The 17,690-nt window shown below is 39.8% G+C and overlaps 1 protein-coding gene across 10 annotated transcripts in view; it reads left to right on the top strand.

Annotated features, from left to right (window-relative positions):
- Positions 1-17,690, top strand: part of LMO7 (LIM domain 7) — a 94,151-nt gene that overhangs the window by 39,378 nt on the left and 37,083 nt on the right. For 5 of the 10 annotated variants that reach the window (XM_068418423.1, XM_068418416.1, XM_068418399.1 and 2 more), the window contains exons 3-11: positions 8,800-8,830; positions 9,179-9,292; positions 9,777-9,975; positions 11,123-11,375; positions 11,841-12,137; positions 12,488-12,778; positions 13,060-13,260; positions 13,717-14,433; positions 15,959-15,988. In XM_068418423.1, coding sequence (XP_068274524.1) covers positions 11,161-11,375; positions 11,841-12,137; positions 12,488-12,778; positions 13,060-13,260; positions 13,717-14,433; positions 15,959-15,988 — 1,751 coding nt within the window. In that variant the 5' untranslated portion in view covers positions 8,800-8,830; positions 9,179-9,292; positions 9,777-9,975; positions 11,123-11,160. Of the gene's footprint in view, positions 1-2,802; positions 2,873-8,799; positions 8,831-9,178; positions 9,293-9,776; positions 9,976-10,632; positions 10,724-11,122; positions 11,376-11,840; positions 12,138-12,487; positions 12,779-13,059; positions 13,261-13,716; positions 14,434-15,958; positions 15,989-17,690 lie in introns of those variants that run through there. The other 5 variants (XM_068418443.1, XM_068418454.1, XM_068418432.1 and 2 more) reach the window with 4 other exon arrangements.

Genomic DNA, 17,690 nt, shown 5'->3' with positions numbered 1-17,690 from the left:
AGAGGCTATAAAAATTTCTCTGTCTCTCTGAGCAAGTGAAGTTGTATGACCTGCCAAATCCTAGCTCTTCCCAAGGGACTACCTCTGAATGCTTTATCCAAAATGAACGATTGTATTAATCCTGGGGGTCAAGGGTAAGAGAGTGCATGCAGGCAGTTACTATGGAGTAGTTGGTAGATGGAAAATTTTTTACCCTAGCTTACCTTGCAGTAACTTGTTTATCCATACCCAGAGTTGGTAGAGAGGTGTCTGAATGATACTTTAGAGGGAATAAATGAGTCAGTATTGAGGGCTGTTCTACAAAATTACCTTTGGCATCTACGTGTGGGAAGAGGGCATGTTGAAATACTTTGGTTAGATGTAAGAGTGGGAGTAAAAAGGACAACAGTTTTGGAAATATTTAATTTAATAATGGCAAAGAGGCATCAGGCAATAGAGGAAGTGAATTTTGGTATTGTCTTGAAAAAATGCCAACTGTGAGTTGCCATGGTTGCTGCAGTTTAGCTAAAGCAAATAATATACTTTATACAGAAGAGTTTTTTTGTAAAATGCTGTTGTACTGTTTCCATGCTAATTAACAGCTGCACCTTTGTGTGGTTTTGTATATATTTCTAAAAACTTACAGGATCACACTTAATTGCCTATTTTGATACTTATTTTTCAGAGTCATTCCCCAGAGATACCAACTATTCCTTTTGGAAAGAGTACTAGCACAAGTGTGTGTTCTCCATATGGGTTTCTACTCAAATTAATCTACAAAATTTACACAATATGGTCTAGTTTGGAGCAGGGGGGAGTGAAGGGAAACGATCTTCAAAACTGAATGTGGGAAAAGTTAACGTAGATTATGATCCTTATGATCAACAGGATGAGCTCAAGTCTATTGATTTTTTTTGAAAGGAGAGTGTAAAATTCAACATTTATAGAAGGTACAAGGAACAAAGAAGGTAGAAATGGTAACGTTTGCTATAACCATCATGCCAGAGTCAACTGAATTACGTACAGGTTTAAAAAAAGAAGGGGGGGGGGGGGGGGTGCACAACAGGGAGGTAAAAGAAGGAGAGATGGAGTGATCCAGCAAAGTAATACGCTCCAAGTTCTAAAGAGCAATGCTTTGGAAGTTATAAAAAACTATAGGGTGTGTAAATAGTAATATGATAGCTAGCTAGCTAGCTAAATTGCTGTGTTTAAGTGTTGTTGATTTTTTTTTTTCTTCTTGAAAAGCAATTAATTTCACCTCTGAAATTCAAACATCCTCTTGAATGTGAATGAACTGTTTGGTTTCCTTTGAGAACTCCTAACACTCCGTGTGAGCTTGGAGTCAACTCCAACTTCTGATTCTTTGTGCAGAGAGTCCATCATCTCTCGTAAAAGTCAATGGATGTTCTCACGCTGCTTGGCCAAAGTATATGGCATGTGACTGGTAGCTTTCAGAAATAAAATATCCACTATTTTTTTTTGCATAGGTACCAGTCTAGACCTGGAATTTAAAGTAACCAATACAGACTGGGGAAAAATTCTAGATTTGCCCTGGAAAAAAATAAACAAACAAAACAATAGAAGAATTACTCAGTTTAATTACCTGTAATTAGTGAAGCTGCTGACTTTTAGGGAGTTTTAGGAATGGAGTAAGAAAAAGATGCAAAAAGGGACCAGACAAAAAAGCTACACCAATTTTCTTTAATAAAGCTTAAAATTTGAGCAGGAAGGTACAGTATCATATCAGTCTCTTCTTTCTGTGCAAGCTGTTGCTGCAGCGATGCTCCATCCCTCTTCCCCTGCCCACCCCTGAGACGAGAGCCAAGGAGTGCTGAGGCTATCAGCCAGGCTTCTCCACAAAGGCTTGTTCTTATGCAGATGGTTTTGGGGGTTGTTTGGGGGTTTTATTTTTTTATTTGACAGGTATGCCTGAATATTGGTTTTCTCTTTGGGAGAACCTGTAGATTAGACTGAGATATGAGGAAGCTGACAGAGATGGACCACCCAGGGAGGGGTCGGAAAAGAGTGTGAGGAAGTGGATAATAAGAGTGTCCAGTGACTTGCTGGGGCTGATGCACATTTCTAGAAGCGCCTGTTTTTGTTTTGATAAGGGATTTAAGAATAGCATGGAAGCATAATGGGTGAGATCAGCAAGGAAGGGCCATGCTCAAAAGGCAGTGTGAAAGGACGGGCTCTGAGGTGATGGACAGGGACACGTTCCCACGGAGGGTGTTGGCCGGCTGCATTCCCTCTCTGCCTTTCCCCTCTTGGGCATCTCTTCTCCACCCCTCAGCCCCATCGTTAGTAGGCGAAGGCGCAGGGTGGGGACAGGCTGCTTGATCATTATGGCCCACAGAGCTCCTTGCTGCCAGTCGGTGGTTTTGTAGGGGCGCGGAGAAACACTTTCTGCGTCATTTTAGACCTGACTCTGTGTGCTGTTACAATGTAAGTGGCATTGGGTCCAGTGGATGTGTTGCTATGGAAAATACTTGTGCTTTTTATGGTCAAATAAAAAGGTCCATTTCCAAAAGCTGCTCTTGAACACTACAGCCATAACCTGACCGTTTTATTTCCAGCAATCTCGGCAGTGAACTGTGGCTGTCAGGGTTGAATATCAGTTCGCTAAGAATCCAAGTGCTGGAGGAATGTCCTCATGTTTCTGGACCCATGCAGCAGGCCCATCTTCCACTGGAGCTTTTCTATTCTCAGCAGCATGTGGGAATTCAGTGAGATCCGATAACGGCAATATTAATAGCAGTTGAGTAGGTGGCCAAAGAGCTTGAAATTTAGCACAAGCTCGCTGCTAGTTGGACAGCCGGTGTTCGTCTCTTGCGCAGCATACTTTGGTGGGGGTGGAGAATCCTTCAAACTGTCGGACGCTTCCGAGGAGGACGTAAGTGAACCTGGTTGGTGTCAGGATAGAGTTCTTGGAGCTCGGCAAGGAGCTCGGGAGCGAGCTTGTTCTGCAGCCTGCTGACCTGCTGCGGCTCCCGGGCCAGGGTATGGCTCTTCCAAGTCCTTCAAAGGGCATCTGGGAACTAGAACCACTGTCTTGGTGGATGGAAGTTCGAAAGGAGAGCTCTGATAGTTCTTTTTAAACAGGAATCTGTTCGAGTCCTGTGTTTGTGAGATCTGTAGTACAGAGGAAGGGATGGAAAACAGATAGCTTTGGCAGCTGTTGGAGTTTCTGGGTTATTCGTCACCAAGAGAAGGGTTTGGCACTGGGCAGGGTGCATTTGTCACTGGCACATTCCTTTCTATCAGTGGGAGTGTCTCTGTCCCTTCTTTCTCCCCGTAAATGGATTTGGACTTGTCTTATCTCTTTGGGCATGACCATGTGGCCTCTTCTTGGCAGATAACTCTCATTTAGGGGAGGAAGATTGTCTGAACTGTTTGGGTTTTTTTTAAATCATAGATTGATATCTGTATTTTAAATATGTTTCTACATGAGAATCAGACCCTCAGAAAGCCACGCTTTGCGAACGGGATGCTGTAAAATAATCTTCCAGAATTTTGATCCAAGTTCTGGTATCTTGGATTTGGTCTTGAGCTCCATGTTGTTGTTCTACCTAGAAAATAACAAAGTGAAGAGTCAAAGTAGATGTGAAATCATGAACTGATAGTTGTTGTAATTCAGTATGTATTAGGATGTGGGGAAACCAAACCATATAACGTGTTAGGAAAACAAAATCCAAACTATAGGGTATATTTGTTAAAAGTCTTGAAATAAGTCAGCCTAAACATAGCTACTTAAAATGCACTGCTCATTTGTAAAGAGGCGGTGGAGAGCTGTGTGTTAGTGTTGCCAATGGCTGTATTTTATTATTGGTTAAAGTCTAGTTCATGATTTCTTAAAGACTCTCACGGTACTGACGTGGGGAGCAGTCCCCTCCGCCAAGCCCCCTGCCCGCTCCTCTGCGGCAACGCGTTGCCTCTGCTGCGGTGCTGACACAGTCGCCTGTATGAGCGTGCTGTAAAACAGATGAGTGAGTTAATTTGGGGCTTTAAAGTGTGTATTAGGAAAAACCCAAACAAAGAAGTAGGCACAGCCCTCTGGTCCTGATGCACAACGTGGAACTGCAGCGTGATTCAGAGTCGTGTTGGCATAACCACGGGGGCAGCAAACAGGAGCGGCTGGAAGGGAAAGGGAGACCAGGAAATCCTTAAGCTAGAGCTGCTGCCAAAGCCTTTGTATTGTCGGGCTAGGGCCTTGGTGACTAATTTTGCTATTTAACCTTGAGCAAACAGTGGAGCTGAGAATAAATTCCTTGAGCCGCAGCTCAGCCTGCTGATCTGCCATGTCACTTCGCTTTATTCTTGTAGAGTGGTCCTCGTTAGAGAAACATCCGTCAGTCCGTGCTGGCTGGGTGTAAGTGGTATTTGTGAATGTGCATTGCGTTCAAACATAACGGAGGTATTTGGTCTCTATGCTTATCACCTGCTACCAAGTGAGAGCTATTTCTGTCCCATTTGTCTTTTTTTCTGTTTGCTAAAGGATTGACGTAGATGAGATGATTTACACAGAAGGTGTTATTTGTCCACGGGAGGTTATTTCACATCTTTTTGCATCAGTTTTCAACTTGGAATTGTACAATTGTGCCTCATAATTGTAATAATAACTCCCACATATTGTTATCTCATGGCCTTTAGACTTTCATGCTGTGTTTGATAGATGTTTTCCAGGATGGCTAATCTTGAAGTTGTACATAAACTTTTTTTTGAAACTACTGCCAACAATTAAGGTTCACGCTTTGTGAATTAAAGTTGTACTTTTAAAATTTTTACACTTTTGAATTGGGATTTGACATTGGGGTTAGATTAGGTAGCGCAGAGGATCGCCATTGCTTTTCTTTTAAACTTCAGAATGAATGCTAAAACGCTGACACTGTGGCAGGAGCGGATGAAGTATTCAGAATAAAATTCTTTCAGCAAGATCTTAACCACTTTCCTTAGCAGCTTCCTTTGCTTAGTTCAGACATCTTTAGAGAAGTTGCATTGTTAGTGAAAGGAGATATAAAAACTTCTGGAAAGACAGAGAAGGTAACATTTGAAATGACACGACGTGGTTTGGTGAGCGGTGTTGCATTGTTATTTGGACAGGAACCCACTTCTTTCAGCAGATTGTTTTTAAGATGTAGCCTTGGCTGTGCCCTTTTGAGCAAAGCAGCAGCCTGCTTGTAACTTTCAGCATAATGACATTCACTTATTCAAGCCAGAAATTAGGTTACACAGAATAATATTTTTGTAAAGAATATAGTCTATACCAACTGGGCTCTGTGATGATTTTGGATGAAAACATCAAAAAGCAAACTTCATTCACAGTTGCCCAATGTAGGATTGGTGTTTATTTGCATTGATGAAGATACTTCAGCAAGTGGGTTACCCCTTCAGTTCCTAGAATAACTTTTGTAGGATAAATGTCTCTACAAGCAGTGCTGTGTGTGCACTTCAGTGCTATAGACTTACATTCAAAATGTTATAATTGTCCAGGAGTGTTTAAAAAGCTTAAAGGCTGCATTACTGAAGTTCTTGCACTCCATCTTCTAACGGATTTCTTCAAATACAGTGTGAGAAACTTAAGATTTCAGCCCTATGTGTTTAGAGCCAGACGTGAGAAGGGGAGTGGAGGTGAGAGCAGGAGCTCGCTGTAGGGTTGCAACAGGTTGTCAGAGAAGGTAGGGTCATGCCTCCTCTCACAGCTACAAAGAACTTGCTGTGCTTGAGGTTAGTGCCCCTGTCTTGTCCCCTGCTATGAACAGGAGTTGTTCAGAGCTATACACAAGACCTCAGTTGAATTCTTTGCATAGTACTGCATAGTATTTACATTTTGATAGCACTTTATGAAGGAGAACTTCTATTTAATATAATTACTTCATTTTGTGTTTTCATATACTGCAACTGAATTAGAATCTTGCTTTTTTTATTTTGATGATCACAGGAAAAAGTAATTCCTCTTAAAAAGTTCTTCAATTTGTATCACACTTCTATCTGATGGATATTTGCCCAGCTATTTAAAATCCAGTATACTGGAGGGTAACTGGGCAGTGGCTTGTGCATGTAAGCTCAGATGTGCATCGTGAGCTTGGCCAGGTTGCACATATAAAAGGCTCTTATTTCACTTGGAGAATAAGTGGATCCAAACTGCATCTTCTATAAGTTGCATGCCTCAGAGGAGAAGCAGCTGTGATGTTTGTAGGAGACAAATTACCTTTAAGGCCTTCCAGTAAGATAACAATATTGCTTCTTTATTCAGGATATTCTTTTGGCAAAAAATTATATACCTTTTGTTTTACACAAATTCTAATCATCCAGAATCCCCCTTTTTTCCCCTTACTTAAGGGCCATCAAAGAATTAATGTATGCATATATAAATGAGGAACTGGTTGCTCTAGATTAGCAGGAGTTTTCTCATTTTGTTTTTTCTTCTGGTCAGACTACATCTATCATGAAAAGTTGCTTAAAAGATTTAAAGACCCATAGGTGTAGTTAGGAGAAGGAGAGTACTAATACAAGTTAGGAAACCTCGATAATGAAAAGTAAACAACGTGTCCGTTTGCTTCCATTGTTAGCCGAGCAAACATGTGAACGGAGCACAGTTTCTCATTTGAGTGCGTGAAATATTTCCCTTCATGCATTTTGGTCTCAACCACGCTCATAAGACATTCACTTAAGTTTTGTGTTGTTTATAGCCCAAGTAAGCAGGCCTAGTGTATTTATGGTTATTGGAGTACAGAAAATACATTAAAATATAAAAACAGCTGAATGTTGTTCCTGTTGCAAATGATTGACCTGAACAATCCCAGAGAACTCATGGAAAGCAGAAGTGGACACCATCATGTTCAATCATGTAGCTTTGCTCTACATGAGGGTTGGCAACCTCTTGGATACAGGCTCCAGCTGACTAAGCATAGAGTTTTTCACTGCTTGCTAGACTGCTGAAGTTTGGAAGCAAACTTTAAGGCATCCTTAGCAAGGGCATGCATGGCCTCTGCTTTCATGATTGCAAATAACGGAAGAAATTCTGCTCTAATGAAAGGCTCTTAGACTTCGAAGCTAAAGAATGTAAACCTTTAAAATGCTATATGTCAGGTGTGGGAAGCATAATGCTCATACACACCATTATAAGAATAATTTTCTATCCTCTGCTTGAGAAATCAACCTGTCTCTAGTCAGCACATTAGGTCATAGCCATGGTGTGTCCTACAGCATTGACACCAGAAATGAAATCCATGTACTGAAGAAAAGGAAGAGGAAAACTTTTTCAAAAATAATCTCCAGTGAAAAAAGAACAACAATGTGTTTCGGAAGGGGTTTTAAAAAAAAAAAAAAGTGTAAATTTTTCACATTAGAGAGAAGGGTTCCTCCTTATCCGTGAGGAAGAGGTTGCTGACTACAAAGCCAGCAGCATCTTTGGCATGTGGTATTAAGAAAGCTGCAGGTGGGGATTGTGTAGGTCGGATCCATCTCAGGACTTTGTGTTCCTGGCAGCCTGATTTCTTTACGATGTGGGAGACAGACACGGCAATTAGAGCCGCACCAAGTGGGAGCGGGTGGTCTTAAACTAGGAAGAAAGAGAAGGAGGGGACGGTCTGTGTTCCTGCCAGTTGTCACGCTGCATCAAATACCGTTTTTCCATGAAGAGTGCCATCTATGCTGACCAGGCCCTGTCATCGTTTTGCTAACTCGTAACTGTCCCCTGCATGGTTTATTCTACCTTTTCTCTGCAGTCTTTGACTAGCTTGTTCCTAGATGGCCAGAAACAGGATAGGTGCCCTGGTACATCGTTGGTCTGACCTGTTACGAGTGTCTGTGTAGGTCTTTATGCTGCCATATGTTAATTCTCCACTTATTTATTTGAACCCCTTCACTGTGCTGCGTGTGAAGCTTGCCACTGAACCAGCCCCAAAGGAACGGCAATCTGGAGAAAGTGAAAAGTTATTTTGGTGTATTTACACCACTTGCCCTTCCATAACCGCTGGCAGTGTGGGTGGGAGTGTTGTGCAGCTGCTGTCTGCAGTCCAGCCCTGAATATTTACACCTGAGGACTGAGTCTGTGGTACCCCACCTTTGGGAGGCTCCCGTCTGAAAAGTTTCTTGTTATTATTCTGAAGATGAACAGGAGGAGAAGAGGACCACAGTGTTGGTGCACTTCCAAGGTGTGCCACAAATGAGACACATATATTAAAAAAGTTTACTAATGTTAGTGATTGTATACTTATTTAAATTTTTTTTGAGAAACACGTATCTTACATAAAAGCAAACCAAACCCCTCCTTCCAGCCCTACAGTGTCTCTCTCCAGATGTCCCAGTTTCAGGTGTTCATTTTTTGTCTGAAAAATTTTGTTTAGGCTGAAGCATTCTCTGTGTCTGAGGCAAATATTTTGGAAAATATAATATGAACATGGAAAAAAGTAATAATTGAGTCTGCTTTCATATGGAACTGAAGAGCTTCCTGGCTGAAAGAGGCTATATTTCCCAAAGTCATTAGCTTGCTTTCCACTTTGTATTTTGTTGGTAACTAAAAACCTTAGCTAATTAAAAAAGCCTGGAGCCTTTCTGAATTCTTCTCAGATCAGAAACTATAATAGATCAGCTAGTTTCTTGCTTTACATGCAATGGTTGCAATAGTATGGAGTTATGCCTGTGAATTCAAAGCTAATTGCTTTTTATTTCTTTTGGAACAGTCATACTTGTATATTTTATACTAGCCTCTAATTGGGCTTGAAACCTTTTAAGTCTTGAATAATAATTAAATTTAAAGTCAGAGATTTTTAAAGTTTTTGTTTTGTTTTGTTTTTCTCGTTCCCTGTCCTGCTTCAGACCGGAAGAGACCAACAGAAGAGTGAAAAATGTAAGACATACTTACTTCAATGCTTTCTGAAACAATTTCACACTAAATGTGATTAAATATTTTTAAGACATTGCTGTTTATGGTGCTATCATGTTTACCTCATTCTTCAGCTGTTCATTTATGTGATGCAAATTAGTGCCATCTTACAATGATCTCTACACAGCTTACTTTCCTAAATAAATGTAACACCATTTAACTGGCTTTGGTGGAGATCCTAATGCTGTAGACAAGATATTACATTTCATTGTGGAAAACATCTCTAACAGCATTCTGAGGTGCTTTTTTACTGGTACAGGGTTTGAAAGGAATGAAGTTTATGTTTGATTTTTTTTATTGGTTTGTTTTTAGGTTTTAATTACACTATACTGGCTTGGGAGAAAAGCTCAAAGTAATCCTCATTATAATGGTCCATACCTCAGTCTTAAAGCATTTGAGAAGTTATTAGGGCAAGCATTGACTAAGGTAAGGAATAAAAAAAGAATAGTAAACATATAGTCTGAATTTTATAGTTTACTACACGTTACAGCATCAACTCTAAACAATATCTTGAGGGTTTTTAATTTTATTCTCAGTTTGGAGAACATGGTCATTTGTTTTGTTTGTTTTGCTTGCCATCAAAGTCCATGTGAAAGGACTGATTTTTAGCTTATGCTGGTTCTTCTGCTACCCATATAATCACAAAATTCAGAATCCACCTGCTATTATTGATGTGGTAGATTGTGAGAAGCCTTGTCTTGATTGCCTTTGGCTAAGATAAGAGAAATTTAAGACCTTGTGTTGAATCTCCTATCCAAGCTTTTGTCTATGCCTTTTTTAGGGGTTTGCAGTAGTCTTTGGTGAAGTTTGTGCACTCAAAATGCTTTTTAAAATTTTTTGGGCAAAAACTCTGAAGTAGCACTTGCACCTTATATTATTGCAACAGACCTTTCAAAACTTACTCTTATAGGCGCTTGAAGAGTCCAGCCACCTAAACAGAAGTGGCAGGGATAGTGGGTACGGTGATATTTGGTACGTTGACCGGGGAGAGCCCTTTTCGTCTTCTGCTAGCCATAAGAGAGACGATTCCTTCGATAGCTTGGACTCTCTTGGTTCAAGATCCTCCACAAGCTTTTCATCAGATATAACCTTGAAAGGTGGCAGTGAAGGTATGTTTTTTCCTCTTTTAAATCTTTTGTTGACGTATGTCTTACAAGTGTGAGAGAAGATGATGTAAGGATCTAGCACTTTGGGTGCCCAGTACTTAAATTGGCTTGAAAAGCAGCTCTGGTTTTGCAACTGACGCAGTTGCATTTTGCTTAAGCAAATATTGACCTTTAACAGTTGGTAGAAACAAAGCAATGTGCACATGAATTTTCATAGGAAGGGTTGCTGGGGCTCCTGCTTTCACAGACGAAGTAGGGTGTGTGTATATGCGGGGTATTTTCCCATAGTTCAGGAAGGGAAATTGCTAGAATTCAGGTCCTGATGGGATCACCTAAAATTCAACAGTTGCAGAAGTTTCTTGCCTTGTTTCTAGTGTGGATATGTCAAACCTCTATGTCTTCACTCCATTTGTGAATATTCAACAGGGTTTTTCCCGCCTAGGTTAAAAACTGAATAGTAGTTGGTACTTTGATGATTTGTCACGGAAAGAAAGGTAACAAGAAAAAATTTTGTGACATTGGATCCCTACAGCTCTACTCTAACCTGTGTTTCTCTCAGTTGTAAAATTCAATACAAACTTGTAGTCTAACTTAAAGTTATAAAAATAGTGAGCTTTTTGATTTTGTTCCATGTGAATAACATAAAAACATTGGGCCAAGGTCACATGGAGCATTTCTGATCTGAGCAAAGCAACATGTAGCCATTCTACATATGTGACGTACCCTGGGCTTCTACTGGGCGTTAAATCTGGTGAGATGAGCATGTTGCTATACTGTTTGCTGGTAACTTGGCTTCGTTAGTAAATTTGAGTGGCAAATATGTTTTTAATTAAAAACTTCTGTGGTGTTTTATGTCTTCAGTCTAGAGGTTAGTGCTTTGTTGCCTGCGGGGAGCAGTGATAGTGAAAGAATGGAACAAATGTAGCAGGAGCATGCAAACCAAACTCGGCTTAATTGACCTTATCGCAGCTTTGCCACAAACTTCTAAAAATACCTCTCCTACTGTCTTGTAGCTCAGCAAGTTTGCAGCTGAAGCATCTTGAATATGGAGTTAAATTGATTTTTAGAACACTTTGGTGCAAGTTCTAGCTAGAAGCTTGTGTCCAGAGAATAATGTTTGTGCCTTCCTTTTTCTCCTCTTTCTTCTAAGGTTGTGACAGTGACACAGACTCGGAACTGCCTTTCAAAATGCACGACTCCCATAAAGACGACAGGTCTTACCGTAGGATCTCTGTGATTGAACCGAAACCAACCGCTGACTTCAATCGCTTCTTACCCAACAAAAACAAGCAGGCGGCGTATGTGCCAGCGCCCTTAAGGAAGAAGAGGACAGAAAAGAATGAGGACAACAGGAGGAGTTGGGCAAGTGCTGTCTTCACCGAGTCAGATGGAACATTTTCAAGGTACTGATGTGCAGTCTCAGTAAAGAGGACTTTGATTTAGGAGTTTTTACATAAATTATTTCTTTATTAGTTAAAGAAAAGCTACTGTTGCTACAATACAAAGTAAAGTATTTCAGTTTTCATATTTTAAGGGGGGGATTTTTGGTGTGGTTGTGTGTGGTTGTTTTTTTGGTTTGGTTTTGGTTTTTGACTTTGTTCCGTATAACTAGTTTTCTGGTGCTTGAGTAATGTTTTGAGGCTGATCACATTCCAGATAGAGGGGATTTAAATGATCTTAAATGCAAATTCAAGAGAGCTAGATGTATGGTTTTAGGTTCTCATTAAAACCTTCCAAAATATGGTGATGAATTTCAGTTGTCTGGCTTCTTGGTGTGTACACATGAGATTAGTGGGCAGTTCTTGGGTTTCATCATTACCTACGTGACTTCACTGTCTTCATTCTGTTCCTGTTTTGGTCAACCTTAGTGGACGTGAAAGGAATCCTGTAGCTTCCTGCCAAAATAGAGCAGAGTGTGGGCTCACAAATCCAGCTTCCCTCCAGATGATCTATGAGTATGACAGTGGCTCTGATTCAGAAGATGAAAGAAGGCTGCCCGACGTGGTTATGGATGACTTAGCAAATCGTAGATTTCTAGTAAAAAAGAGCCCTGTAAGCTCTGCTGCACCTGGACATCATTTCATGTTGCGCAATGACTCTCCTAAATCTTGCTCACAAGAAAGTTATCCAGCTGGTCCTCTAGCTGCAATGCTTGAACCACTGAGGTCAGAGATACTAATCCAAGATCCAGTAACTATTGTATTACCTGAATTGCAGTCCATAAATAACTCCATAAAGTTAGTCTTCTAATCAGCATTTTAACACGGCTGATAAATTGTTATGCCTTTTCTGTCAAACTTTGTATTTTTGTCGGAGGTGATAGGATGCTGATATAACCATTTAACTTTTTTTTTTTTAATATATATATTGTTATTTCTGGTGCTGCAGTGATGGAATTGAGAACTAATTTGCTTAATTCGTGAGGTTGAACTCCTGACCCAAAAAGCATGTCTTCTTGCATTCTTTGTGTCAAGTTGCTCCTAAAATATCCTAACTGATTGGGTATTTTGAACAGTCACCAGAGGAGGCAGAGGCAGTTGGATACTAAAGAGGAAAACAAACCAAGAGTTAACATTCCTTCAGAATTATCTGGGTATTTTGATGAGGATGAGGAAGAAGAAATAGGCATCCCAAACATTGAAAAAGATGATCTCTATTTTCGCAAGCTAAGTTCTTCAGCGGCAAATACAATGGTTGCTTTTGACAAATTTCTTCCTAAGTTTTGGACTCCAGAAGAAGAATTGCTATGGAAAAAAATCAGGAAATCTTCTTTCAAACCCTGGTATAAAGAGATTCAAGGGTTCAGGTGCGTTTTCATGCATGCCCCTGTTTCTCTCCTGTGTGCAAAACCTGTAAATAAAGTGTAGTTGTATGACTTTAATTTTATTTTTCTTTTTTTTTTTTTTCATTTTTACTGACAGTGTAGCAGCAGGATGTGTTTTCTCTCTTTTTTTTTTTTGAGAAAATAATCGAAATATTATTTTCATTACACTGTTGCTCTGTTGCCACCGTGCATTTTACTCACTGAGTACACTTCATGGTTTTTTTCTTTCTTTTCCTCTGCTCATTCTTTGTGCTGTCACACAGTAGAAAGAAATCAGATTCTGAGGATGAGGAATTTGCTTACAAACAAAGCTCTGCCATTGTTGCTAATCAACCAAGACCAATTTTTGACGGGAACAGCAGTTGCAGAAGGGATCAGAGCTATAAGCCAACTGCTGAATATGTGGGAAGCTCATTGTCACAGATTGCAGAAGGAAAAATCTTGGAGGCTTCTGATCAGCCCAGGTTGATATCACTGCATGAACTGTACTCTTGCTGCATCACAAAGAAATGGCTGGATATGCAACAGCTAAATGAAATTGAACTACAACCTGTGATGTTGAGCTTTTTTTGGTTATTATTCTTTTGTTGGGTTTGTTTTTTTTTTTTAAATGTAGCTGTAAGTCGCTGGGCTTCTGAAACGTGTAAATGCAAAAGCATAACATGCTGCATAGGGCTACTGGCTTTGTGTGTGAGCATGTAAGCGTGCTGTTTCTGAGCAGGTTAGTATGCCATGATACCTTTACGTTGGTTGACGTGTGCTATGCTACGGTTAGTGGTGGTGAATGCCAAGTGGTGTAGTTGTTCTGCTCGGGATACTGCAAGTCTAAACCAAATGTATATCGCAATACATTGTGATCTGCTTGTCTTTTGCTAGTTAATGATATTTTTACTTCCCTCCTTTTGTTTTATATGCTTCAGTCAGTTTTCATTACTTCAGGCCCTGCAAAAATACTCTGACTACTTGTCTTCTGAAACGAAGACCAAAATTGATCCTACTTCTGGCCCTAGGCTCATAAAATGTAGAAAGAATATTTCCTTTGAACCAGGATGCAAGCAAGGAGACGCAGAAAATGGATATCTGTATCCAGATTTAGAAAACGATGACTTGTTTGTTCGGAAAACTGGGGCTTTCCATGTGAATCAAGTTGTTCTCCAAGACCCTCGGTATTTGCAAAAATTCTCTGAGCAGGAGCCTCCCCTAGAGGGTGAGATAATTCTGCAACCCAGAGAGGGCCAACCTGTGATTCCAGATTTGGAAAAGGATGACATGATTTTCCGTAAGATCCTCTCTCAGAAAAAAGAGGTGCCTTTATCGGGTGCTCCAGACAAGTATCACCCAGCACTCTTTCCTGATCCGTGGAGTCTTCCAGAGGAGATCCGGTCCAAATTTCTATGCTTACTTGAAAAAAGCACGACACCAGAGGAAAGAAAGAGCAATGGCAGAGTGTTGTCACCGTCTTCCCGCCATAAGAAGGACGATATGCTGACCCGCAAGATTGAATCTTGGAAGGTGGGGAGCAATGTCCAGCCAGTAAATTTCATCCCGGGTCCTTGCAGTGAAGAAGACTGGAAGAAGTGGGAAGCGATCAGGGAGGCCAGCAAAGTTAGACACAAGAAACGGCAGATGGTGGAGAGGTCAGGTTGTCCCCTGCACGGATTGCGCTTGGGTGCAGTTGAGCCCTTTCCATTCAGAAAAGCATCGTCTTGTGCTGAACCATTTGTAGAGTGCCAATCTGCTATTTGTTCGTGGTGTCCTGGACAAGCTTGTTATTTGCTTTGAATAGCAGCTCATGACTGCAATACCATATTTTCAACAAAAATATTGCGATGTGTCCTAGTTTTAGGCTGCCATTTTAGAGCAAATATATTATCATTCCTTTAGGCTCTGAGTTTTACATAAGTTTCTTTCCATGATTGAACAGGAACACTGATTATTCAAGAGACTGTGGAAGCTAGAAATATTTTCTTTTTCTCCCCAATATAATTGGTAAAATAATTTCTGAAACACATGAATGCTTTAATGACAAATTCTGGAAACGGGCATTCTGATGTTATTGCCTGCACCTAAGTTTGAAAATGCTTGTAAACTGTCCTGCTGCAGTTTTGAGATGATTAGATGAGGTGGAAAAAAATACTAGTGTTGCTTTGCCAGCTCAAAGTCACAGTGCATGCAAGGTGTGTGTCCAAATAATATTAGATTCCACTGTGACATATTTTATTCTGCCAGTATTTCCCCCCTGCTTTCATACAGTCCTGAGTAATACTTTCCCTTAATCCTTTTCTGGTAAAATTAAAATTTCTATTCACTGACTGAACACTGGTTTTAACTACTTTCTAGCTCTCCTTTACATTTTGTATTTACTGGGGGAGAGTGGGGTTTTGAATGTTTCCTTAGCTCTGAAAATACGGCATTGCAAGTTGCAGTTCTTCTAGCTGTGCATCATTACTTTGTGACTAAGACACTTCCATGTCCCAGTGGATACTTTGATGTCGCTGCATTTAATTTTTAAGCTTAATACTGTTAACAAAGTGTGAGCTTCACTGAGGAATATTTCTGAAGTGCTTAAAAAGATTTCACATTTTATGAATTAATGCAACAGAATAAAATACTGATATTCAAGAATACTAAAAATGCTCTTGAACATACTGGATTAATTTGGTTCTCTGCTTAATGTGCTAAACTTCTATATAGGGCCTTTTATTCTTATCCATTCCAAGTATTACCTTCACTTAGTATCAGAGATGGTTGAAGTAACAGGAAAACAGCCTCTGTAAGCCAGGCTTCTTGTTGGGACTCAAGCTGGCGTTAATTTCCATTTCTTGAAATGAGTATCTTTGGGCATCATGCTGTTCAGCAGCACTAGAATAAGTGGTGCAGAATTAATATAAGGCTCTACTTGCGCAGTATTGCTAAATCGAAAGCGTTGGAAACTTGCAGGCAGCCTTGTTCTGTCAGTTTTCTGCCCGACTTGCACATCATGCAAGTCCTGATGTGTTTTTTGACTAGTGTCAGGTCTCTGATGTGCTTTTCCATGCTGGCTGGTCCTCAAGCTTTCAGTTTCCCCTTCAGTTAGTGGGCGTGCTGGTGTACTGGTGGTGTTAATGTTGTTATGAATGTCAAGACACTGAATCTTTTCTTTTTTGGTTTCTGATTTCTCAGACTGTTTCAAAAGCTTTCTGATGAGCAAGGGTAAGTTTCATAAAAGCTTGAAAGATCATAACACTGTTTTTTCCTCTTTAAATTTTCATGCATGCACAGTAGCTGTAAACTCATGCTGAAAACAACTTGTGCATGCTGCTTTATTGTTCTGTGCTTGAGCAATTTACATAACAAATGTAAGAGACAAAAAGCTATGAGTCTGGCAAAAGTTCTCTCTGGTGTCTAGGGTATCAGAGTTATGGTTATCAGGCACTTTGAAAATCAGCTCTAATATTTTATTCCTGCTGAAGTGAAGTACTTGGTGTTCTGTATTTAAATTAGGCTTTAAAACATTCAGAAATGTAAAGTTAGATTAGTATATACTTTATTTTGAAGGCTGTACAGCAAGAACCTGAACGTAATTAACGACATGGTATTTATCATGGGACTGATGAATGTTCTGTGGTTATTTTGTATACTCCAGGTTATTGAATCCTCTGTGGTAAACTTATTGGTTAGTGCAACGTGAACTTAGGCATTGTTTACAATGTGTGTGACTCAGAGAGAAATATTTTTCCATATACTGTGTGATGGTATCTGGTTATGCATGGTGTTCTAATTTTTTTTTAAATGTACTTTTTCTTTATTTACTTATTTTATTTTTACCCTGAGGCAAAACCTGGTAAATGACTAAACACTTCCAGAAGAAGCAACAAATGCTTCAGAAGAAGTTAGATGTTAGGCAAGGGAGACTCAGAAGGCTCAAGTCACTAGTTAGATTTTGAAGTTAAGACCAGAATTGAAACTAACATCCTGTTCCTTGGTATGAATATATGAATATACCCATACTTAAGGTATATTGTATTTAGGTCTAGATTTTCCTGTTTTGTTGCAGGCACATATAGAAACTTGAGAGAAAGAAAAGGAAACTCTAGTCATGTAAGTTTTCTTGAACTCATCTGGAACAATTTTGATACTTACGTACAGTTCAGTTACCCAAAACTGTTTCTACATGTGATATAACTTAACCATTAAAAAAATGAGGAAAAGAACTGTACAAGAAAAGAGTTTCTGCAGTAGTGACCGGGAGATTTTTGCTAAAATTGGCATTCTTCCCATTCAGAAAATAGACAAGCAAACAGGTATAATGAGTTAATACCCTAGCCTTTCTTTCTAGAGGCCAAAGTCCAAAGTCTTATGTTACCAATGAAAGTGAGTTCGGCCTCTTGGGAGGAAGTTGAGAGAGTCTGGTTTGTTAGTTCAGAGTTGTCTTGGTATGTAACACATTAGAGCAAGGCCCTGTGCTGGATTAGTTTCATTTTTAACCTATTTTTCTGCCATATCAGAGAAATGCCACATTTTCAAGTCTTGTTAGAACTTGGTTACACCCCTCCATCATTCAGATTTTATTTGGATAAATGCAAACAAAAGTATTTTTGAGAAAATAAAAATAAAACCCAGAAGCCTAGCTTTCCTTTTATATTACAGCATTGAACCTTATGATGAAACACTTGCATTTTGCTTGGTGTCTCAGAGGCTTGTGGTCAGCACTGAGCAGGAGTCTTGTCCTATACTAAATTAAAAGTCCTGTTATGTTTATCATGACAGTGTGAAAGAACAAAGGAGAAAATAGCATTGGAGAGAGGGGAAAAAGCATGAAAAGTGAGCTTTGAGGAATTTAGATTAAAGGGAAATAGTGAATAGGAGCTCATGGGGATAACTTGTAGCTGTGTTGAAGAAATTAGTGAGAAGA

The sequence above is a fragment of the Nyctibius grandis genome, chromosome 2, assembly GCF_013368605.1.
Source record: "Nyctibius grandis isolate bNycGra1 chromosome 2, bNycGra1.pri, whole genome shotgun sequence".
NCBI classification, from domain to species: domain Eukaryota; kingdom Metazoa; phylum Chordata; class Aves; order Nyctibiiformes; family Nyctibiidae; genus Nyctibius; species Nyctibius grandis.
The sequence above is the reverse complement of the archived record's forward strand: the minus strand, read 5'-3'. Positions and strand labels throughout refer to the sequence as shown.